The 19829-nt window shown below is 34.5% G+C and overlaps 1 protein-coding gene across 1 annotated transcript in view; it reads right to left on the bottom strand.

Moving 5' to 3' along the window:
* The window catches only part of RNGTT (RNA guanylyltransferase and 5'-phosphatase), a 305912-nt gene that overhangs the window by 127476 nt on the left and 158607 nt on the right, over positions 1 to 19829 (bottom strand). The window contains exon 13 of the mRNA XM_049652908.1: positions 4233 to 4333. Coding sequence (XP_049508865.1) covers positions 4233 to 4333 — 101 coding nt within the window. The remainder of the gene's footprint in view (positions 1 to 4232; positions 4334 to 19829) is intronic.

The raw sequence follows: 19829 nt of genomic DNA on the forward strand, positions 1-19829 counted from the left end.
CACCATGAACCACATAGGGGCGCCTGGGTGGCTCAGTCGGTTAAGTGTCCGACTATTGATTTCGGCTCAGGTCATGATTTCATGGTCTGTGGGACTGAGCCCTGAGCCCTCCTGCATTGGACTCCCCACTGAGAGCACAGAGCCTGCTTGGGATTCCCTCTCTCCCTGCTCCTCCACGCTCTCACTCACATTCTCTCTCTCTCTCAAAATAAATAAAAACTTTGAAGAAAGGAAATATGCACTTTTAAATCAATTTTAATTAAAATAACAACAAACACTTAAATGCTTACCAGGTGCCATCTGTTCTAAAATATTTTACATATATTAGCTCATTTAATCCCTGTAAATCTCATGACTCCAATTTCTATTATATGAATGAGGAATATGAGGCACAGAAAAAAGGAGTGTGCTCAAGGTCACACAGCTAATAAGGATATTTAAACCCAGGCAGTCTAACTCTAGAATATGTGCTCTAAACTACTTGGCTATACAAATAATAAGCTCACCCCACTCACTATAAGTCATGGAGACTGTACTCAAGAGTTAGCACTTTCCAGAATATAGACTACCTTCGTAATCCTAGCTTTTCACACAATGACCACGGTTTTTGGTTGCAGATAAATTAATATAAACCCACAATATTTTTAAAATAACATATAGCTCTTAGATGAAAATCTATATAATGTGCCTATAAAGTTCAACACAATGTAAATAACTGAGATATAGAGAAATTATTTAGGTCATGATAAATCAAAGTTAATACACCCCAAATTTTCAGAAATGATACTAAAAGCAGTTAAATAAAAAGCAAATTTTAGGTTTTAATTGCCATTAACAGGGCATTCAACATAATGCATTTTTCTATTTGTGTTAAATTTCAATCTCATAAGAATCTATACTATACCCACTTTATTACAGCAGCTGGAGACATTTTCAAGGATTGGTACTTGTATTCTATCTTTTAAGACATTCTACTCCATTCTATGCTTTAGATTAGATGAGCTTTTAGATTTAAAAATACTTACAAGTACAATCAAGAAACGAGCTTGTCTGATGGTATTTTAATATCTTAGTGTCACTTCACTGGTCACATGCTATGATTCTTACAATTTAGAGACATAGCTATTCTCCTTTCAAACTATTACAGGCAGATTTCTTAAAATGCTCTCTAACATACTGCATCTAACATAAGCATTAGATACAAGCTCATTTATTTAGTGGAAACTGCTATAACACATAACATTCTTTACGTTAAAAACCCATATTACTCTGGCTAACTGAATATTACATGTTTTATGTAATAGTTATCACACTGTATTTCATATTAAATACCCTATTTTTGAAAACTGACACCCATGTTTTATAAATAAATTATGTACCTACACCAATGTAACTTCCATATTCCCATCATAAAATCACCCTCAATGCTGACATTTTGATGTTTTAAAAATGCATTAGGACCGGGGCGCCTGAATGGCTCAGTCGGTTAAGTGTCCGACTTTGGCTCAGGTCATGATCTCACGGTCCGTGAGTTCGAGCCCCGCATCGGGCTCTGTGCTGACAGCTCAGAGCCTGGAGCCTGTTTCAGATTCTGTGTCTCCCTCTCTCTCTGACCCTCCCCCGTTCATGCTCTGTCTCTCTCTGTCTCAAAAATAAATAAACGTTAAAAAAAAAATTTAAAAAAAAAGATGCACTAGGATCAAAAGTAAATCCTTTTCTTTTTCGGTAAGAAGACATTGAAAAATAGCTAAAATTTTAAAAGAACAAAATGTACATTAAAAAATACTAAGAACAAAGCAAAACTGGGATGACAAACTACTAAACTGAATTCCATTCTGCTGTATTCAAATGCAGTGGACAACTGCAAGGAAACAGTTGTTTCCTTGCTACTTAGAAAATGGACATTCTATACATAGCCTCACGTAGCTTTTTAAGTGCTAACAATTATGACCCATAAAAAGCAAAACAAAATAATTTTTCAAAACTCAACATCAATAAAACACACACAAGGGTTTATATTCCTTAACTCTGTATTATAAATACAGTATTAGACAAAATAGAAAATTAAGTAATAAAGCAATTTAAAATTTTTTATTTTACCTTTGGACTCATATTTCACAAGAACCATATTCATCTATGTCTTTTATGGGAAAAAAAAGATGCAGGCAGCCCATCAGAATTAATCCCTCAGCTTCCACTGCTAGAAGTGAAGCAGTCTTCCAAAAGGCATTTCCGAAAAACATATCAGGCCTACACTCGGCTTGCAGGACTATCAACATACAGGTTCCAGAATTTACTGGCAACTCAGAATATCTGTACACCAGATACTTTGTCAGGAAGAATGATCTTGAATTTAATACTTATCAATACTTATCCAAAGATTTTATACATATAGTTTGAGGCAATTTCAAAAAATTGATTGATAAGATTTAATTATCAATATTAATAATTAATAGCATATTAATATAAAGCATTTTTATAATGTTGATTAACAACAAAAACAAAATGTTAATGATTAACATTAATTGGTATTGATATTAACATTGTTTCCCAAGGATTAAATAAGAGAAATAATGTTTAGGTAAGTACTGATAAGAAGTAAACTCAAAGTTATCCTTTCTCACAAAGAATCTGGTGTACAGATATTCTGGGTTGCCATGTTATTTCTTTTATCTACTCTTTGATTATATATATATTCCATACAGTCCTATATATAGTCCTATAAATACATATATTCCATACCATCCTATAAATAGTTAAAAACCCATCTGTCCTTGGATAAACTCAGACCAATACAGAGTGAAATACTTCCAAGAAACAGTATTTGGGGCCCCAGATAATTGTTCTAACTAAACTATACTATATACTAAGTCACAAACTCTTATTTAAGGATGTAAAATATTAAATACCCTTATTTTATGAAAATTGACACTCATATAATTTATCACCCTCCCTTTTTTTACTTAGGATTCACCACACTGCACACTATCCTTCATCTAAAAATGCACAGTCTTGTGGCACCTGGGTGGCTCAGTCAGTTAAGTGTCCGACTTCAGCTCAGGTCATAATCTCACAGTTTGTGAGTTTGAGACCTGCGTCAGGCTCTGTGCTGACAGCTCAGAGCCTGGAGCCTGCTTTGGACTCTGTGTCTCCCTCTCTCTGCCCCTCCCCTGCTCGCTCTCTCTCTCTCTCTCTCTCTCTCTCTCAAAAATAAATAAACATTTAAAAAAATAATACCAAGAGCACACTTTACACACTGAATGTTAGCCAATTTGACAATAAATTATATTTTCAAATAAATGAATAAGGAAAGAAAGAAAGAAAGAAAGAAAGAAAGAAAGAAAGAAAGAAAGAAAAAGAAAGAAAGAAAGGTGGGACTAACCACATTTCTTTAAAATAAATAAATTAATAATAATAAATAAATAAAAATGCCCAGTCTCTTAAGAAACTTTATCTTCTGGAGTCTGGATTCATATAACTGATCCTTTGTTCCATTAGCTACAAAAAACAAATCTGTAGTTTACCTTTGGCAAGCAAAAAGGATTCCATAACATGTACTGGTAACCTTTTCATCCTTTTGTCACTGTTATTTACTTTACGATTTCCTTGATCAAACATTACTTACTTTATTGTTATATATTTATTTAACATCATAAAAATTTGTGGAACAAGGTGAAATGAAACAAGGAATTCTAAAATAGCAACCAATAAAGTCATATAAGGAAGATTAACCAGTAAATGAAAAAAACACCTAATGAACATTATGAAAAATCTTAATGAAAATCAACAATTAAAACCTGACCCTAATAAACTATGGATAAATGTTTGCTATGTAAACGCAAGCATGAAGTAGTTTCTTTCAAAGTAAAAAGGGCTTACCTCAAAACATTTAGTTATAATAACAATGATCGTATCTTACTTTTATAATTCACCTGACAGGATTACTTAAGTGAAATCTATTTTCACTTTTACAATTTAACAAAGTTCATTTTTTATATGAGAAATATCTGTACTTTTAAAGACCAAAATTAGTAAAGTTTAAAGGATGCTACAAAACATTACTAGCTCTAATAGCTGAAAATCAGATGTAGAGGTATTATACATACATTGTAAAATAAAGTATTTCACTTTTACAGAGGGAGGGTAACATATATGTAACATATCCAGTAAACAGTGAAACCTTATACAAACAGTATTATTTCATGTAAAAATGGTGGGAAGTGCATACTTACCCTTCTCCTCCCATTCTTGTTATCTTTAGGCGAAAATCCACAGAATTCAAACTAGGAGGCTTCCATTTCAAAATATCATCACATCGACCAGGTTTATATTTCTAAAGTGAATTAAATGACAGTGATTAATAACAAGCTAAAAAATAAACATATCAACTACTTTTTATAGTATGCTTTGTATTTTCTTAAACTGCAATACAGCTGATATACAATGTTATATTAATTGCAGGTGTACAACATAGAAGTCTGACAATTCTACACATTACACACTACTCACCACAGTAAGTGTACTCATCATCCGTTGCCACACAAAGTTATTATAATATTATTGCCTATGTTCCCTATGCTGTACATTTCATCCTCATTACTTATTTATTTTATAATTGGAAGTTTGTGACTCTTAATCCCTTTCAATTACTTCTTATTAAGCAAAACCACTACTTCTTTTCTAAATATAAGTTTTATCTTAACTGATGAGCGAAGCTAGTTACTGACCTTCTTAGTAACAACCTTTCTCCTTTTCCTGCCAAAGTATGCAGACCCTTATTTGTGAAAGTCCATAAAAAGAATGAAACCTGTTATTCTCTCCAATCCTTCTAAAAACGGATAGGAAGTTTGATAGTTTAAAAAAAAAAAAAACTGTTTTTCTCTTGTTCAGCTTTACTGTGGCATAATTTACAATGAATAAAGTTAACCAGTGAATTTTAACGCATGGATTCAATCAACTTAAAAATTTCATAATTTGTGCTGCCTTTTGTGCCCTCTTTAAGGAATCTTTGCACATCCTAAGATTGCTACAATTTTCTTAGAAAATTTTATCATTTTAGCTGTTATTTGGGAGTATAAGACCCATCTGAGGTTAATTTATTTATATAGTATGAAGTAAGGGACTAGGTTCATTGGCATATGGACGTCAAATCAATACAGGGCCATTTGTTGAAAAGATTATCTTTCTTCCCTGAGTTGCCTTGGCACCCTTGTCAAAAATTAACCACTTACAGCTACAGATATATGTCTATTCTCACTAATCTGTTACACTGAATAATATGACTTTCCTCCCACTAACAGCACACTGTCTCAACTACTGTGACTTTATAATAATTTTGAAATCTAGTTGTGTAAGTCCTTAAACTTTGATCTTTTTCCAAACTCTCTTAGCTAATGTTTTACTTATATTTCCACATAAATTTGGGGCACCTGGGTGGCTCAGTTAAGTGTCCGACTTTGGCTCAGGTCATGATGTTGCAGTTTGTGGGTTTGAGCCCTGCATCAGGCTCTGTGCTGACAGCTCAGAGCCTGGAGCCTGCTTCGGATTCTGTGTCTCCCTCTTTCTCTGCCCTTCCCCCACTCACACCCTGTCTCTCGCTCAAAAACAAATAAACATTAAAAAATTTTTTCCACATAAATTTTAAAATCAGCTTGTCAATTCCTATGAAAAATAAGTCTATTGGGATTTTAACTAATATTGCACTGAATCAAAAGGTCAATATGGGGAGATAGGACATTTGAACAACACTGAAACTTCCAATTCATGAACATTGCAAATCTGTTTATTTAGGTCTTCCAAAATTTTTTTCAGCAATGTTTTCTGATTTTCAGTATATAAATCATAACACAATTTTTGTTAAATTCATTCCTAATAATTTAATATTTTGGTGGGATTATCAATACAAAAAATCAGATGTGTTTCTATAACAAACAATCAGAAAAGGAAAGCAATTCCATTTACAGTAACATCTAAAAGAACAAAATACATAGGAATAAATTTAACCAAGGAAGTGAATGATCGTATACTGAAAACCAAACCATTACTGAAAAAGTTAAAGAACTAAAAAATGGGAAAACATTCCGTATTCATAGAGAGTGTGATATTGTGATCTACAATAAGAAATAAACATTTGGTCTTTGTCCCATTTCTAGTGCAAAACTCCTAAAACCCTTGGAACTCCCTAAACAAGGCGAGCAATAGAGGTCTTTTGTCCTGTCAATTGAAGTAGATTTTGGAAAGCACTTAACATTGAAAGCTGGTTGCCAGAGCAGCCAACCAAGTGATTAGGGGGTAGGAATTTTCAGTGCCACTCCCCCAACTTCTGAGGAGGAAAGAAGGGCTAGAGGTAAGATTCAACCACCAATGGCCACTGATTTAATCAGTTGGTCCTATCTAATGAGGCTTCCTTAAGAAAACTAAAAAAAGATGGGGCGCCTGGGTGGCGCAGTCGGTTAAGCGTCCGACTTCAGCCAGGTCACGATCTCGCGGTCCGTGAGTTCGAGCCCCACGTCAGGCTCTGGGCTGATGGCTCGGAGCCTGGAGCCTGTTTCCGATTCTGTGTCTCCCTCTCTCTCTGCCCCTCCCCCGTTCATGCTCTGTCTCTCTCTGTCCCAAAAATAAATAAAAAACGTTGAAAAAAAAAATTAAAAAAAAAAAAAAAAGAAAGAAAGAAAACTAAAAAAAGACGGTTTGGAGAGCTTCCAGACTGGTGACCATGTGAAGACTCAGTAAGAGTGGCAAGCCTGGAAATGGCATGAAAACCCTGTGCCCCTTCCCCAGTCCTTGTCTATGCACTGATTCCATCCAGCAAATTAATCAAACCTGAGGGGGGGTCATGGGAACCTCTGATTTATAGCCAGCTGGTCAGAAGTACAGGTGATAACCTGGGCTTGCAACTGGCATCTGAAGGTGGGTTGAGGAGGCAGCAGTGTTGTAGGACACAGCCCTCAATCTGTGGAATTTGACACTACCTCCAGGTGTCAAATTTGAGCTGAACTGTTGTACACCCAGCTGGTGTCCTAGAATTGCTTATCGATGTGGGGAACCCCCACATACACACTGGAATTGGCCTCAGAATACCAATGTAGGAAGGCTTACTATTGTTAAGATGTCAATACTACCAAAGCAATCTACAGATTTAATGCAATCCCTTTCAAAATCCCAACAGCCTTTTGTGTCTCAAATTCGTAAGGAATTACAAGAGACCCAGAAAAGCCAAAATAATCTTGAAAAGAGAACAAACAAAGTTGGAGGATTCAAACATCCCAGCTTCAAAGCTTGGTACAAGGCTACTTGTAAACAGAGATACTGGCATAAAAGTAGACATACAGACCCAACAGAAAAGAATTGAGAGTACAGAAATAAACCTATACATCAATAGCCAGCTGATTTTTTTAAGAAGAATGCAAAGTCTGTTCAATGGGGAGAGAATATTCTCTTCAACAATATTCTCATACAACAAATGATGCTGGGATAGCTAGATTTCCACATGTAATATAATGAAATTGGACTGCTTTGTCCCACCATATAAAAACTAAGTAAAACTGGACCAAGGACCTAAATATAACAACTAAAACCATACAACTCTTAAACAAAAGCATAGGGATAAATTTTCATAATCTTGGATTCTTAGGTATAATACCAAAAGCACAAGCAATAAAAGAAAAAATAGGTAAACTGGACTTCAAATTACAAAACTTCTGTGCATCCTAAGACATTATCAAGAAAGTAAAAAGACAACTTACAAAATGGGGAAAATATGCAAATCATATACCTAATAAAGATTTAATATCTAAAATATATAAAGAATTCCTACAACTTAATAACCAAAGACAACCCAATTTAATACTGGCAAAGAATTTGAATAGACATTTCTACCCAGAACATATAAAATGTCCAATAAGCCCATAAGGAGATGCTTACTATCATTACCCATGAAAGAAATGCAAAGCAAAACCACAATGAGATACCTACTAGGGTGACTATCACCAGGGGAAATAACTAGTGTTAGGGAGGATAAAGAGAAATTAGAACCCACATACATTACTATAAGGAAGATAAAATGATGCAGCCACTAAAGATAACAGTTTGGTAGTTCCCCAAAAAGCTAAACACACATTTACCCTATGATTCAACAACCCCACTATTAGGTACGCAGCCAAAAAACAAACAAACAAAAACAAACAAAAAACTGAAAATACAGCCCCAAAAAACTGAAAACAGGGACTCAAACAGATACTTATATGTGAATGTTCAGTGTAGCATTATTCACAGTAGTCAAAAGATGAAAACCTATGTTCCGTCACTATAAGAATGGATAAACAAAATACGGTATGTATACTCGATGGAATATTATTCAGCCATAAAAAGGAATGGAATTCTAATGCATGCTACAAAAAGAATGAACCTCGAAAACACCATTACAAGTGAAATAAGCCAGACACAAAAGTATAAAAGTTGTATAACTCCACTTATAGGAAATATCCAGAATAGGCAAATTCATGGCAACAGAATGTAGATTAGAGGTACCAAGAGCTGGGGTGGGGAAAGGTGAGCTCTCACTTAATGGTTACAGAATTTCTGTTTGGGGTGATGTAAAAGTTTTGGAAATAGTAGAAATAGTTGTAGAACACTGTCCATGCAGTTAACGAGATTACAGGAAAAATAAGTGTTTTAAATGTATTCTGGCAACACAGTAAGAAAATATTTTAGTTAAGTGAATTAAGAACTGATTATAAAGGAATGATCATTGTAAGCCTTGACAAATGGGTAATATTCATTTATGCAGACTTATAGCATGAAGTAAATACAAGTAAAACACAGGAGTAGAAAAATATTAGGATCTACTGAAGGAGAGGCAAGTATGTCTACAGGGAGTGGAGCCATATTATGAGAAAGATATTCATTGGGATGGAAAAATTGCTAAGTGCTCTCATTACAAATATTTTTCTTAAATATAAAAGTCAAACTGCATTCTAACACAGTTTTAAAAATTTGAGAAAAACTGCAAAAACCCTAGTCACAGGATTAGTTATTTCAAACAGAAGTCCAGGGGCACCTGGGTGGCTAAGTTGGTTAAGCATTCGACTTCAGCTCAGGTCATGATCTCATGGTTCATGGGTTCGAGCTCTACATCGGGCTCTGTGCTGACAGCTCAGAGACTGGAGTCTGCTTCATATTCTGTGTCTCCCTCTCTCTCTGCCCTCCCCCACTCATGCTCTGTCTCTCTCTCTCTCTCTCTCTCAAAAATGAATAAACGTTAAAAAAAAAAAAAAACTTCAAACCGAAGTCCATACAACATCAAATTTAGTAAAACTTACGTTGTACTAACAAAGACAAACCACTGGAGCTGATATTAAAGATATTTTATCTGTAGCAAATTTAAAAATATATGCTATTTCCCCCAAGTCTTATGTTTAAACATGAATGAATATAAAATCAAATATATAATATTTCAGTGGAAGTTTCATCCATTTATTTGCCCTGAGAGATTCACTTAGGTAACATACATCTTTCAGAATGATCACAAATAAATCTCTTTAGACTTATTGAATATAATTTTTTAAAAATGCCAAAACTGCAGAATTTTCCAGTTGTCAACCCATTAATGAGAAGACTCTGATAAAATTTAGTCTTTTTTTCTAATAAAGCATACCTGACAGATATGTCATCGACCTTTTAGTGAGAGTGGTTCACTGTGGTAGTGAGGGGTAAAAAAAGAGCAAGGGAAGAAAGGAAAGTCAGCATCCATCTCAACCCCATTCACGACCTCAGCCAAGAGAATGTCAGACAAACCATCATTTACTTCTGTTCTCTATTTATGAGCATGAGTATGAGACTACTTAGAAACCAATACCAATCTAAGTTATTAAATGCAGGAAAGGTTAATTGTGTACAGTTTTAAAATATTTCACAACAGGTAGCTAATGACCAATTCTAAAAAGAATCTGAATATATAATGTTATTTGTATAATAAATATTAAATATCCTTCACATTCTTCTCTCCGGAAATCAAGAGCCAAACTTGAATCTAATGAGAAAACAGCATGTACTAATTCTGTTTTTACACAGCAATAATTCATAAACTTAAGTCATTCCTCATCTCCTTGCACACCAAACCATTTATATTCATTTGAAATACTAGACTTGATATTATTGGGAATTCAAAGCACCTTTATGAAAATTAATGAAATTCATATTAATAAATTTTAGAAAAATATGGTAGTTCTCAATTACTGAATGTAAATTCTACAATGACATAGATTCCATGAATAAAATGTATTTAAATACTTATTAGAATGTAAATTCTACTCCAGCCAAAATAGTATCTAATTCTGTGCCTACAAAACACCTAGTACAATGCTCAACAAATACTTAATAAAAATTTGCATTTTATTGTGCTAAACTTTTAAATTCATTACAAAATATTAGTCTCAGTATATTTAGGTTTACTTTTTAAATAGAATAATTTAGATTATGAAATGACTTAGATTAGCAATATTTGTGAAAGATTGGGTGCATCAATCACTACCAAAAAATCCTTTTTTCATGATCCCCAAAATGATAAGGGCAAAGATATTATATAATACAGGGACTTAGTCTTTTAAAATTAAATATTTATGAGTTACCCAACTTAAAATACAGAATCTTGCTGAACTATAAACATGGATACAAAAACTTTTTTTCAAGCTACAATTTTCAGTGTTTAATTAGGGAGTAATGCATTTTAATGTCATTAAATTCACCAGCATGTATCTAGATTTAAATAATTATTGAACTTATATTTAACCAATACATATTTAGTTCTATAGAAATAAATCTGGTTTTAGCAGGTAAGCTGTGAAGTACAAACTTGGGGGTAGATTATGTCTGAATGCAATCACCTATATAACCCAAGATATCTATCATCCTCTTAAAGAAAAAATGTAATGGATACAAATTCAGAAACAGAGTAAAAGATGTTTGGGAAAGTATTTATCAAATGAGAACAGAACCTGGCGTAGAGGTAGAGGATGGCCATATGCCAAACAGAAGTCTCTAAAACAGGGATAAAATGAAATGGAGGCATAAGTGATATATTAGTTGGATAAAGCTGCAGTTCTCAGCTAGGGGTGATTCTCCCCCACTTTCCGCACCTCCATATTTGGCAATGCCTGCATTTTTGGTTGTCACACTAAGGAGGGGTAGGGAGTGCTGCTGCCATCTAGTGGGAAGAGACCAGAGATGTTTCTAAACCTAAAACCTGCAGGGCAGCTGCCCACAACAAAGAACTATCCAGCCCAAAATGTCAGTGGTACCAAAGTTGAGAAACTCTAATGTAAAGGAAGCTGACAGTAATAACAGCAAAGAGGAGAAGACATTTATTTCCTTTTTGCCTCTACTAACTACTAACTTCATGATTTTAAGAAAGTTCAAAGTGGGACTTTATCTATCTTGCTTGTAAAAATGCAGGAATAGTATTGTTTGCCTAAAAAATGGTATCTAGACTAGAGATACCTAATACTATGTAGCCCTATGCTACTCTATGATTCCCACTAGTAAAATGTGAGCAGTTATGTTATCATATTCCATCAAGGCCCTACACTGAAACCTGAGGCATAATGCCTTCTTCACAAGGATCACACCCTGAAGCTAAGAAAGATCCCTGGCCTTACTATATTAATTTTATTTTTATTGTTTTTCTAGCATTTAGTTTTAAGGAAAACAGAAGAAGTCCTATCTGGTACTGCTACTGGATACAGGAGTAAAACAACTCCAGACTTAGTGACTTGGTTATTTGTCCATGTTTCATGGAGAAGCAAATAGCAAATATCCATTATACAAAATCAAGACATATAAATACCCTATATGGGAGAAAAGTCATTCAGTCAACACAGAGTACTTAGAGTATGTGCCCAGTTATCATACTAGTTGGAGAAGATAGACTAACAAGACAGTGAGCTCAACCACAATGAGGCTTCTGAACTTGTCATTTTAGTGTAAAATTATTAGAGAATTGAAACAATTTCTTGGTTTATTCAGATTGGAAAAATTACCCAAAAATATTTTCAGATTACTATTTCTGCTCTCTTATTCACAAGTCTAATTAATTTCTTCTTGCTATTGTTGTAAACCTGTGGCTAATGAAACAATTTTTGAAAAAAAAATACAGTTATACAAAGACTTCTGAAACTTCAGCTTTAGCTTCTGTATCTGGGCAGTTCCAGAGAACTACAGTGATTTTAAAATTTAGTCAATAAGGAAACTGGGATAAAGGTGGGTTAAATTAAAATAGCCAATTAATATCAAGACCAGTTAATTGACCTGAATAAGAATACTAGAGAAATGAGCAGACCTGAAAACATGCAGTAAACTCCCTCTTTTTACAGATAAACAAAATGACAACCAGACTGGTTACAACTTGTCCAAAACACTCCCAAATCGAAGTAATGCAAAAATCTTCATACCATTAACAAAATAAAATGTATCATTTGTCCAAAAGCAAATGATGAAAGGTTGAAAAGGGTAGATTAAATGATCTCATGAGTTGAGATTATAAAACTGTTCCAAAGGAAACCAATTTTAAGTCAGTGGTTTTCTAATTACTCTAGTTTTGTGCAGGGGGATGAGTAGGAGGAGAAAGCAACTGGCAAGTGGCCTGGATAGTGGGGAAAAGACAGCTCAGAGAACCTAATAAACTTCTTCAGCATCTAACCATTTAGCTCATACTACCCGTGAAAACCTACTAAGCCAAGTATCTAGACCTATCCTTAGCATGGGCCTAAATCTCCCAGGGCACCCTGATCCTCTCTCTGGGCCCACTAAAGTATCTCCACTCCTCCATCAGTCTGCACTCTCTCACCTCATACACCGTAATGTAATGTGCCGCTATGTCAAGTTCCTCCATAGAATGCAGGTGCTTTATCCATCTTTATTATTTCTAAAACTCAGCAATGAATATGACATATAGTAAGCACCCAGTTTATTAGATGAAGGAATGAGCTAATACATTCCACAACTCCAGGTTAATACCCACTTAATACCTAAGATTATTGTCATATGGTAAAAAATTCCATTAGCTTTTAGACCTACCAGACTCACAAAGTTTCTCCTTTTCTCTGGTAGACACAAGTCTAAATAAAAGCAGTCTACTGATAGATGATCAAATTCTAGATACAAGTAATACCTGCAGCCTAGTGACTTTTATACATCAACTAAGTTAACCACTTTTTTGCTACTTTATACTACATAATATCACTAAAATGCTTTTCTATGCTTCTAGCATTGGTATGAAGAATTGCTATGACACACAGTGCTCTCAGATGGACGGCAGATAATTTAGTTAAAAAAGGCAACCGGAGTAATCTTGCCCTCCTGTCAAAACTAGTTTAAGAGAACAACTCAATTTCTTTATAAAACAGTGATTTAATAAATCTGGCTTTAAAACAACTCCAAGAGTCCCAATTATCTCAGGAAGCAAAGAAGCTCTCAAAAACTTCATAACAAAAATAATTTTATAATTTTATGTTACATTACTGAACATGGAAACACACACACACATACTCCTTAAAAGAGAGATGACAGAAAGCAAAGAATAGCAAAGAAAACACATACACAGATAGAGGTATCACACAACAGGGCATGGTAGACAGGGAATGGAAAAAAAAATCAATATATATTACTACATAGGCTTATTCTGCTTCATTAAAAACCATCAGAGAAACATTAACATTAAACATTTATCAGAGGTTTTAAAAAACTGTCTATTAAAGTCATTTGGGGTAAATTTCAACATCAGAATCAATTTTGAATATACATTCTTCAAGTATCTATTCTCTGCCCTTTTTTACAGTTACTCACAGCATATAATCCACTCCTTTAAAGCTCCAAGTACACCCACAATAAAAGTTACCTCTAAATCTTCATCTGTAGTCCAAGCCAAGTGTTCGCTTGAGGTGTGGGGGCGGGGGCAGGGTGCTGTCCTGTGCATCATAGAAGGTTTAGCAACATCCCTGGCCTCTGCTCACTGATACCAGCACCAACAACCACCCCCTTTCAGTTGTGCTAATGAAAAATGTCTCCAGACACTGTCATATGTCATCTAGTGAGTGAAATGGCCCCAGCTGAGAACCACTGGTCTAGAGTATGCATTCACTCTTTTTCTTTTCTAGCAAATATCTATTGATCAACTAGAAGGTCTGTGTCAACCTCTGCTAGAGGCCAGAGAGATGAAGGTAATGTGGGTTTTCAGACAAATAAGCAATTAAAACAGATTGTGAGTTTTATGAAATGTGCAGTTCAGAGCTGTAACGGCAGGAAATAGAAGATATAACATATAATCAAAACGATCGAGAAGCTTCCCAGAGGAAGTGAAATTTAAACAGAAGAGTTATAGGGGGGTGCCTGGGAGGCTCGATCGGTTAAGCGACCGACTTCAGCTCAGGTCATGATCTCACAGCTCGTGGGTTCGAGCCCCGCGTCAGGCTCTGTGCTGACAGCTCAGAGCCTGGAGCCTGCCTTGGATTCTGTGTCTCGGTCTCCCTCTCTGCCCCACCCCCACTCATGCTCTGGCTCACTCACTCGCTCGCGCGCTCTCTCTCTCTCTCTCTCTAAAATAAGAGAGGCGCCTGGTGTCTAGGTTGGGTGTCCAACTTCGGCTCAGGTCATGATCTCGCTGTTTGTGGGCTCAAGCCCCGCATCGGGCTCTGTGCTCACAGCTCAGAGCCTAAAGCCTGCTTTGGATTCTGTGTCTCCCTCTCTCTGCCCCTCCCCTGCTCATGCTCTGTCTCTCTCTGTCTCTCAAAAATAAATACACGTTAAAAAAAATATTTTTTAATAAATAAACATTTAAAAAACTGTTTTTAAGCAGAGAGTTATAGGGAAAAAGAAGGAGTGTAAGCACAAACAAGAGAAAGTACAGTGAGTGAGACATTCAGAATGTATACAAAACACAGCACCTAATATTCACCCTCTGAGAACCTACTACGGTATAGGTACTAAAAATATCAATGTGAAGGAGATCAATGTGGCCTTTGCTTTCATGGTACTTATAGTCCAGTTAGGAAAATATGAATTCTTAAAATAACTAAAAATCACAGTATGGTGTGAAATGCTTTGGAATCAACAAAAGTTCTGTGGTAGCTGGGGAGAATCGCACTCACCTAGCTGGAACTGGCTTTCCCAAACAAGCAAAACACCTAATGTGACATTCAAAGGATGAATGGGAGTAATACAGGAAAGAAAAAAACAGTTTGAGGCAGAAGAAACAGCTTGTATAAATATGTGCTCATTATAGAATACTTCAGTTTGCAGCTTTTACAAAATGAACCGGTCTACCAGCAGAAAGAGCCACTAAAGTTATCACCGAAGTTCAACAAAAGGAAAATAAATTTTTTTTTCATTCTAAATGGACAGAATGCATCCTTTCAAATACTTCCTTCTAAAATTCTGAATTGTCACAAGCATAAGAGATGGGAGATGTCAAAAATAAGCCCTATCTTGTTGCTGACCCCAGTATGTCCCCAGATGCTAAAATTAGAGCATTAACAAAATATACATTTAAAGATACAGAGGAACAAATTCTGAAAAGCAAAGTGCAAAATAACATGCTACCTTATGTTATTATGTATTAACATATGTGTAATTGAAATTGAAAAGTTAAATTAAAAACTAACAATAATAGATAACAAGAAGGGAGGACATGTGAGAGGGAGGCTTTCTTCTATGTATTATTTTTTTTTTTTTACTACATGTTAAAATTTCTGTATTGTCTGGTTAAAAATTAAAAATATACCACTGTAAAACACAATTTTTAAAAAATATCTGCCATTAACATTTCAACATTGAACCTAAGTTATCCATAAAAAAGAACTAACCTTAATTCATTGTGTTTAGTATGTATCATTTATATGAACACTGACTGATTTTGTACATTATATATTTACCTATTGGAATTCACTGATTCGTTCATTTTTGTTAAGTCCTTATTTATATTTATTTCCCCTTGCTCTGCTACCAATATATCATCATTAGCAGTGTCTTTTAGTTGTACAATAACGTTATTTATCTATATTCAACTGAGACTGATTACGAATTATTCACCTTTAGCTGTTTATTTTGTCAACAAAATTCAATGGAAGTGAAATATCTTATTTATTAAGAAAACTAGAAGAAAACAAAGCAAGCTAAGAATATTTTGCTGCGTTCTAAAAGTTGAAAAAGGAAAAAAATTAAAAATAAACAAGGTGTATTTTCTTTCTTGGCACTTCACTATCACAGTTCTTTGGAAATTATTATATTTTTCAGTAAAAAATAACACATTTTGAGAAAAGATAGAATGACACTTTTCCAGTCTGCCAGGAAACAGAGCCCTTCTTCAAATGAAGACCTATCAAAATATGCAAGCAAATGTCATGGCAACAGAAGCTCTCACCATGGTAACATCATCTCTGCTTCAGAGGAAAACCACTCTAATTCGTCATGTACTCCAAGACAAGGCATTAGACTAATTCCAATTTTCATTTTACAATCTATCCATAACATTCAATATACCTGGCAGTAGTAAAGGTTTAATAAAAACATTAATATTTCACAAGAAAGCAATATTAAAATCAAAGCTGACTCAATTTACATGCAAACTGATTAATGCCAGATACAAAATCAAGCTGACCCACCTTACAGAAAATCAAGATAGTGATGAAAACAAAAAAAAATTGTATCACGACCGCTTAAGAGTAAATACTCTTGACTCAATATGGGAACAATCATATGTTTAATATTCACAGTATAGCTGGTAGATAAAGAAAAGCCTTTTTTAAAAATAAAACAAAGAATTTTTATTATTTTTATTATTACTACTATTTTGCAATTCATTATATATTTGTTTTTATTTCCGTGATGGATTATTAATGGCACAAAAATTCTTACTTAGAAACATGAGTCTCCAGATGACAAAAGTAAAATCAAATATGAATTTTAAAAGGTTAGAAATTAATCAGTTACTACCATGAATAAAATTTTACTATGCTACGTAAATCATTAAAATCTTGTAAGAGCCAGTTAACAAGTATTATCAACTTTGTAAATTAAATTAAAAGATCTTATAGCCGTCAAGTAAAATAATTTACTACCTATAGCATATTAAAATGCCAAGTCATTTTAAAATATTTATTTTTAGATGACAAACCACAAAAAGTTAGCAATTCAAATTGTCAATAAAACCATAAAACTGAAAACCTTGTATATGAGTCTAATAAAACCTAACTGGTTTATGGTGTAGACTAATAATCAGATGATTACTTCAGTTTGATCAAAGTTTGAACCTCAACCCTTAAAAATACATAGGTTTATATTAAAATAAACAGCTAATTTTTTCTTTGAAGAAAATACCCATTTTCTCTCAAAATATTTAAATATTGTATCAAACAGCTTACATATGAAATTTTTAAAAACCATGTTCGTGAATAAAGTAATATAAGTAAGTCACCTTTACGTAAAAATCAGTTATTTTTACATCAACAGCAAAGCACATGGGGAAACGAATAAGCAGCATGTGATAAAGAAGAGAGTAAACTGCCTTCAAATCTAATTTTGGTCATTAAATTGAGAGTAAGGGGAAATCACTAGAGAGAAAGAAGATCACTCTAGATGCAACAAGAAAAAAAGATTGAAGGGAGACAAAGTGAATGTTGCAGGACCAGCCAGGATGCCACAGCAGCTGACCAGGCAAGAGTCAACAAATGGTAAGTCAGATTAGAGCCGTGGTAGTGGTTATGGAGAGAAAAGGGAATAATTTATGAGATATTTAGGTGATAAAGCAGGAAGATTGGCAAGACTTGGACGTGGATTAGAGGGATGAAAGAGGGGAAGATGTCAAAGATGACATCTAGATTTCTCATTTAAGAAGCTGCATTTAAGTAAGTGGGGGTAGCAAATGCTGGGAAAGGAAAGGTGTTTACAGTTTGCATATTTGCTTGTTTCTGAAAAATTCAAAAGGCAGTATCAAGGTAGGCAATTAGATAAATATACATGGAGTGTAAACAGAAATTAAAGTCTGGCTTATAGGAAATAACTAAAGCCATGAGTGCAGATGAGATTTCTAGGGAGAGAGTAGAGAATGAGAAAAAAATGAAGGTCCAGGACACTGAGCCTTGAGAAAGTCCAAACTTCAATGATTAGTAGAAAACGAAGAACTTGAATGAGATGGAGGAGAAATAGTATGACTAGAAGAAATTAGGAACATGTGGTGTCATAGAAGCCATGAGAGTACTTCCAAAAACAGTGCTAAAAAATAAAATGAGCTGAAAAATAATCTTGATTTTGCAATGAAGAGAGATTATCAAAAAAGCAAATGATTCAAATGATATTTACTAAGGCAAAGCCCTTTTAAAAATACAATCTTATCCAAAACTACAATATACAAAAGAACTAAGTCGGAGCTGCTGTGATGTAAACACAATGCTTACCTAGTAACCTGTCCCTCCATGTGATCCCGAGGTAGTTAACAGAAAACAACAATTTTGGAAATTAGTGTTCTGAAACCATTGGGCTAATCTTGGAAGTATCTCTTCATCTCAGATTTTCTATAATTCTATAAACGCAATTTAATCTACTTTGTTTAAATTGAGGCTTTCACAATAATTAATGGCTGCTCTGTGTTTTAGTAAATATCAGATACTGGTGTATTCCTTTATAATCACAAAAAAATACTCTAAGCTCTATTTTCCTGAACACACCATTAATTAACTTTGCTTTCCTTTTTCTTATAAAAATAATAAACTATGTGAAACACAGAACATTAAATGAAATGGTAAGGAAACTTTCCTCTAAGCTGGTGCTGGGAACTTTGCCCTCAACAGAATCACCACTTTTATGGTATCTTTATCACTATTTTTCAGTATTTTCTCAAGATTCAAATATTTTCTCTTTTTTTTTTCTTTTTAGCAGGAGTAACATTTTCTACCTTTTATTCAACTTGAATTCACTCACTGTAATTAATATAATAGAGCAGAATTAACTTTTTGCTAAGTTTTAAGTAACTAGCACCAAATAAATATAGGCCAAAGAGTTTTTTCACAAGTAAAAGCACCAGAATCCTCTCATCTTTCACCATTCATTTGCTTCTGGAATATTTCTGTAGTATTAGAGAAGGGATCAGAGGTTAAAAATCAAGCTCTGTCTACCCCAACCAGGACCGCCTCTCCACTTTACACAGACTCACTCGGATTGCTAGAATGGTCACTCAATCAGTTCTTTTCTTAAGTTATTTGAATTGTTGGGTCAAGGGAGCCAAGAGATGCAACACCACACTGTGAGAAGTTTTGAAGATTTTCTGATCAATGTGGTGGACTGAACAGGTGCATTTATATCCACTTTGATTTGAAACCTCACTAAAGTAGGAGTTACAGAAAAGAGTTATCAACAGAAAAGGAAATACAGGAGAGAAGACAACAGCAGAAAACAACATGTCAATACATTTTTGAAAGACAGAAAGGAGCTGGAGAAGTTAGTAAGGCACAGAGCCCAGAAAACTGAATACTCAGTGCTTGCAGAGGAGGACACCAATGAAAGCAATTCATGCTACATGCCACAGTTCCCCAGAATGGATTAAATAACGTAGGAAACAGATAACCAAGAAGGCTGCCAAGGGGGACAGAACTGAAAATAAGGAGAATTGTTGAAAATCTTTATAAGGAACATTAAAGTCTTTAGTTCCCTCCTCCACCCTGGGCAAAAGGCAGGATATAGATACCCTTATTCTGTGGAAAAACTGAAGGACAGAAGCTCAGTCCAGAAGATTCAAGCATAACTGAAGAGGCAAACTGAAAGTTCAGCAAAGCTTACCTACTGAA

Source organism: Panthera uncia, assembly GCF_023721935.1.
Source record: "Panthera uncia isolate 11264 chromosome B2 unlocalized genomic scaffold, Puncia_PCG_1.0 HiC_scaffold_24, whole genome shotgun sequence".
Classification (NCBI taxonomy): Eukaryota; Metazoa; Chordata; class Mammalia; order Carnivora; family Felidae; genus Panthera; species Panthera uncia.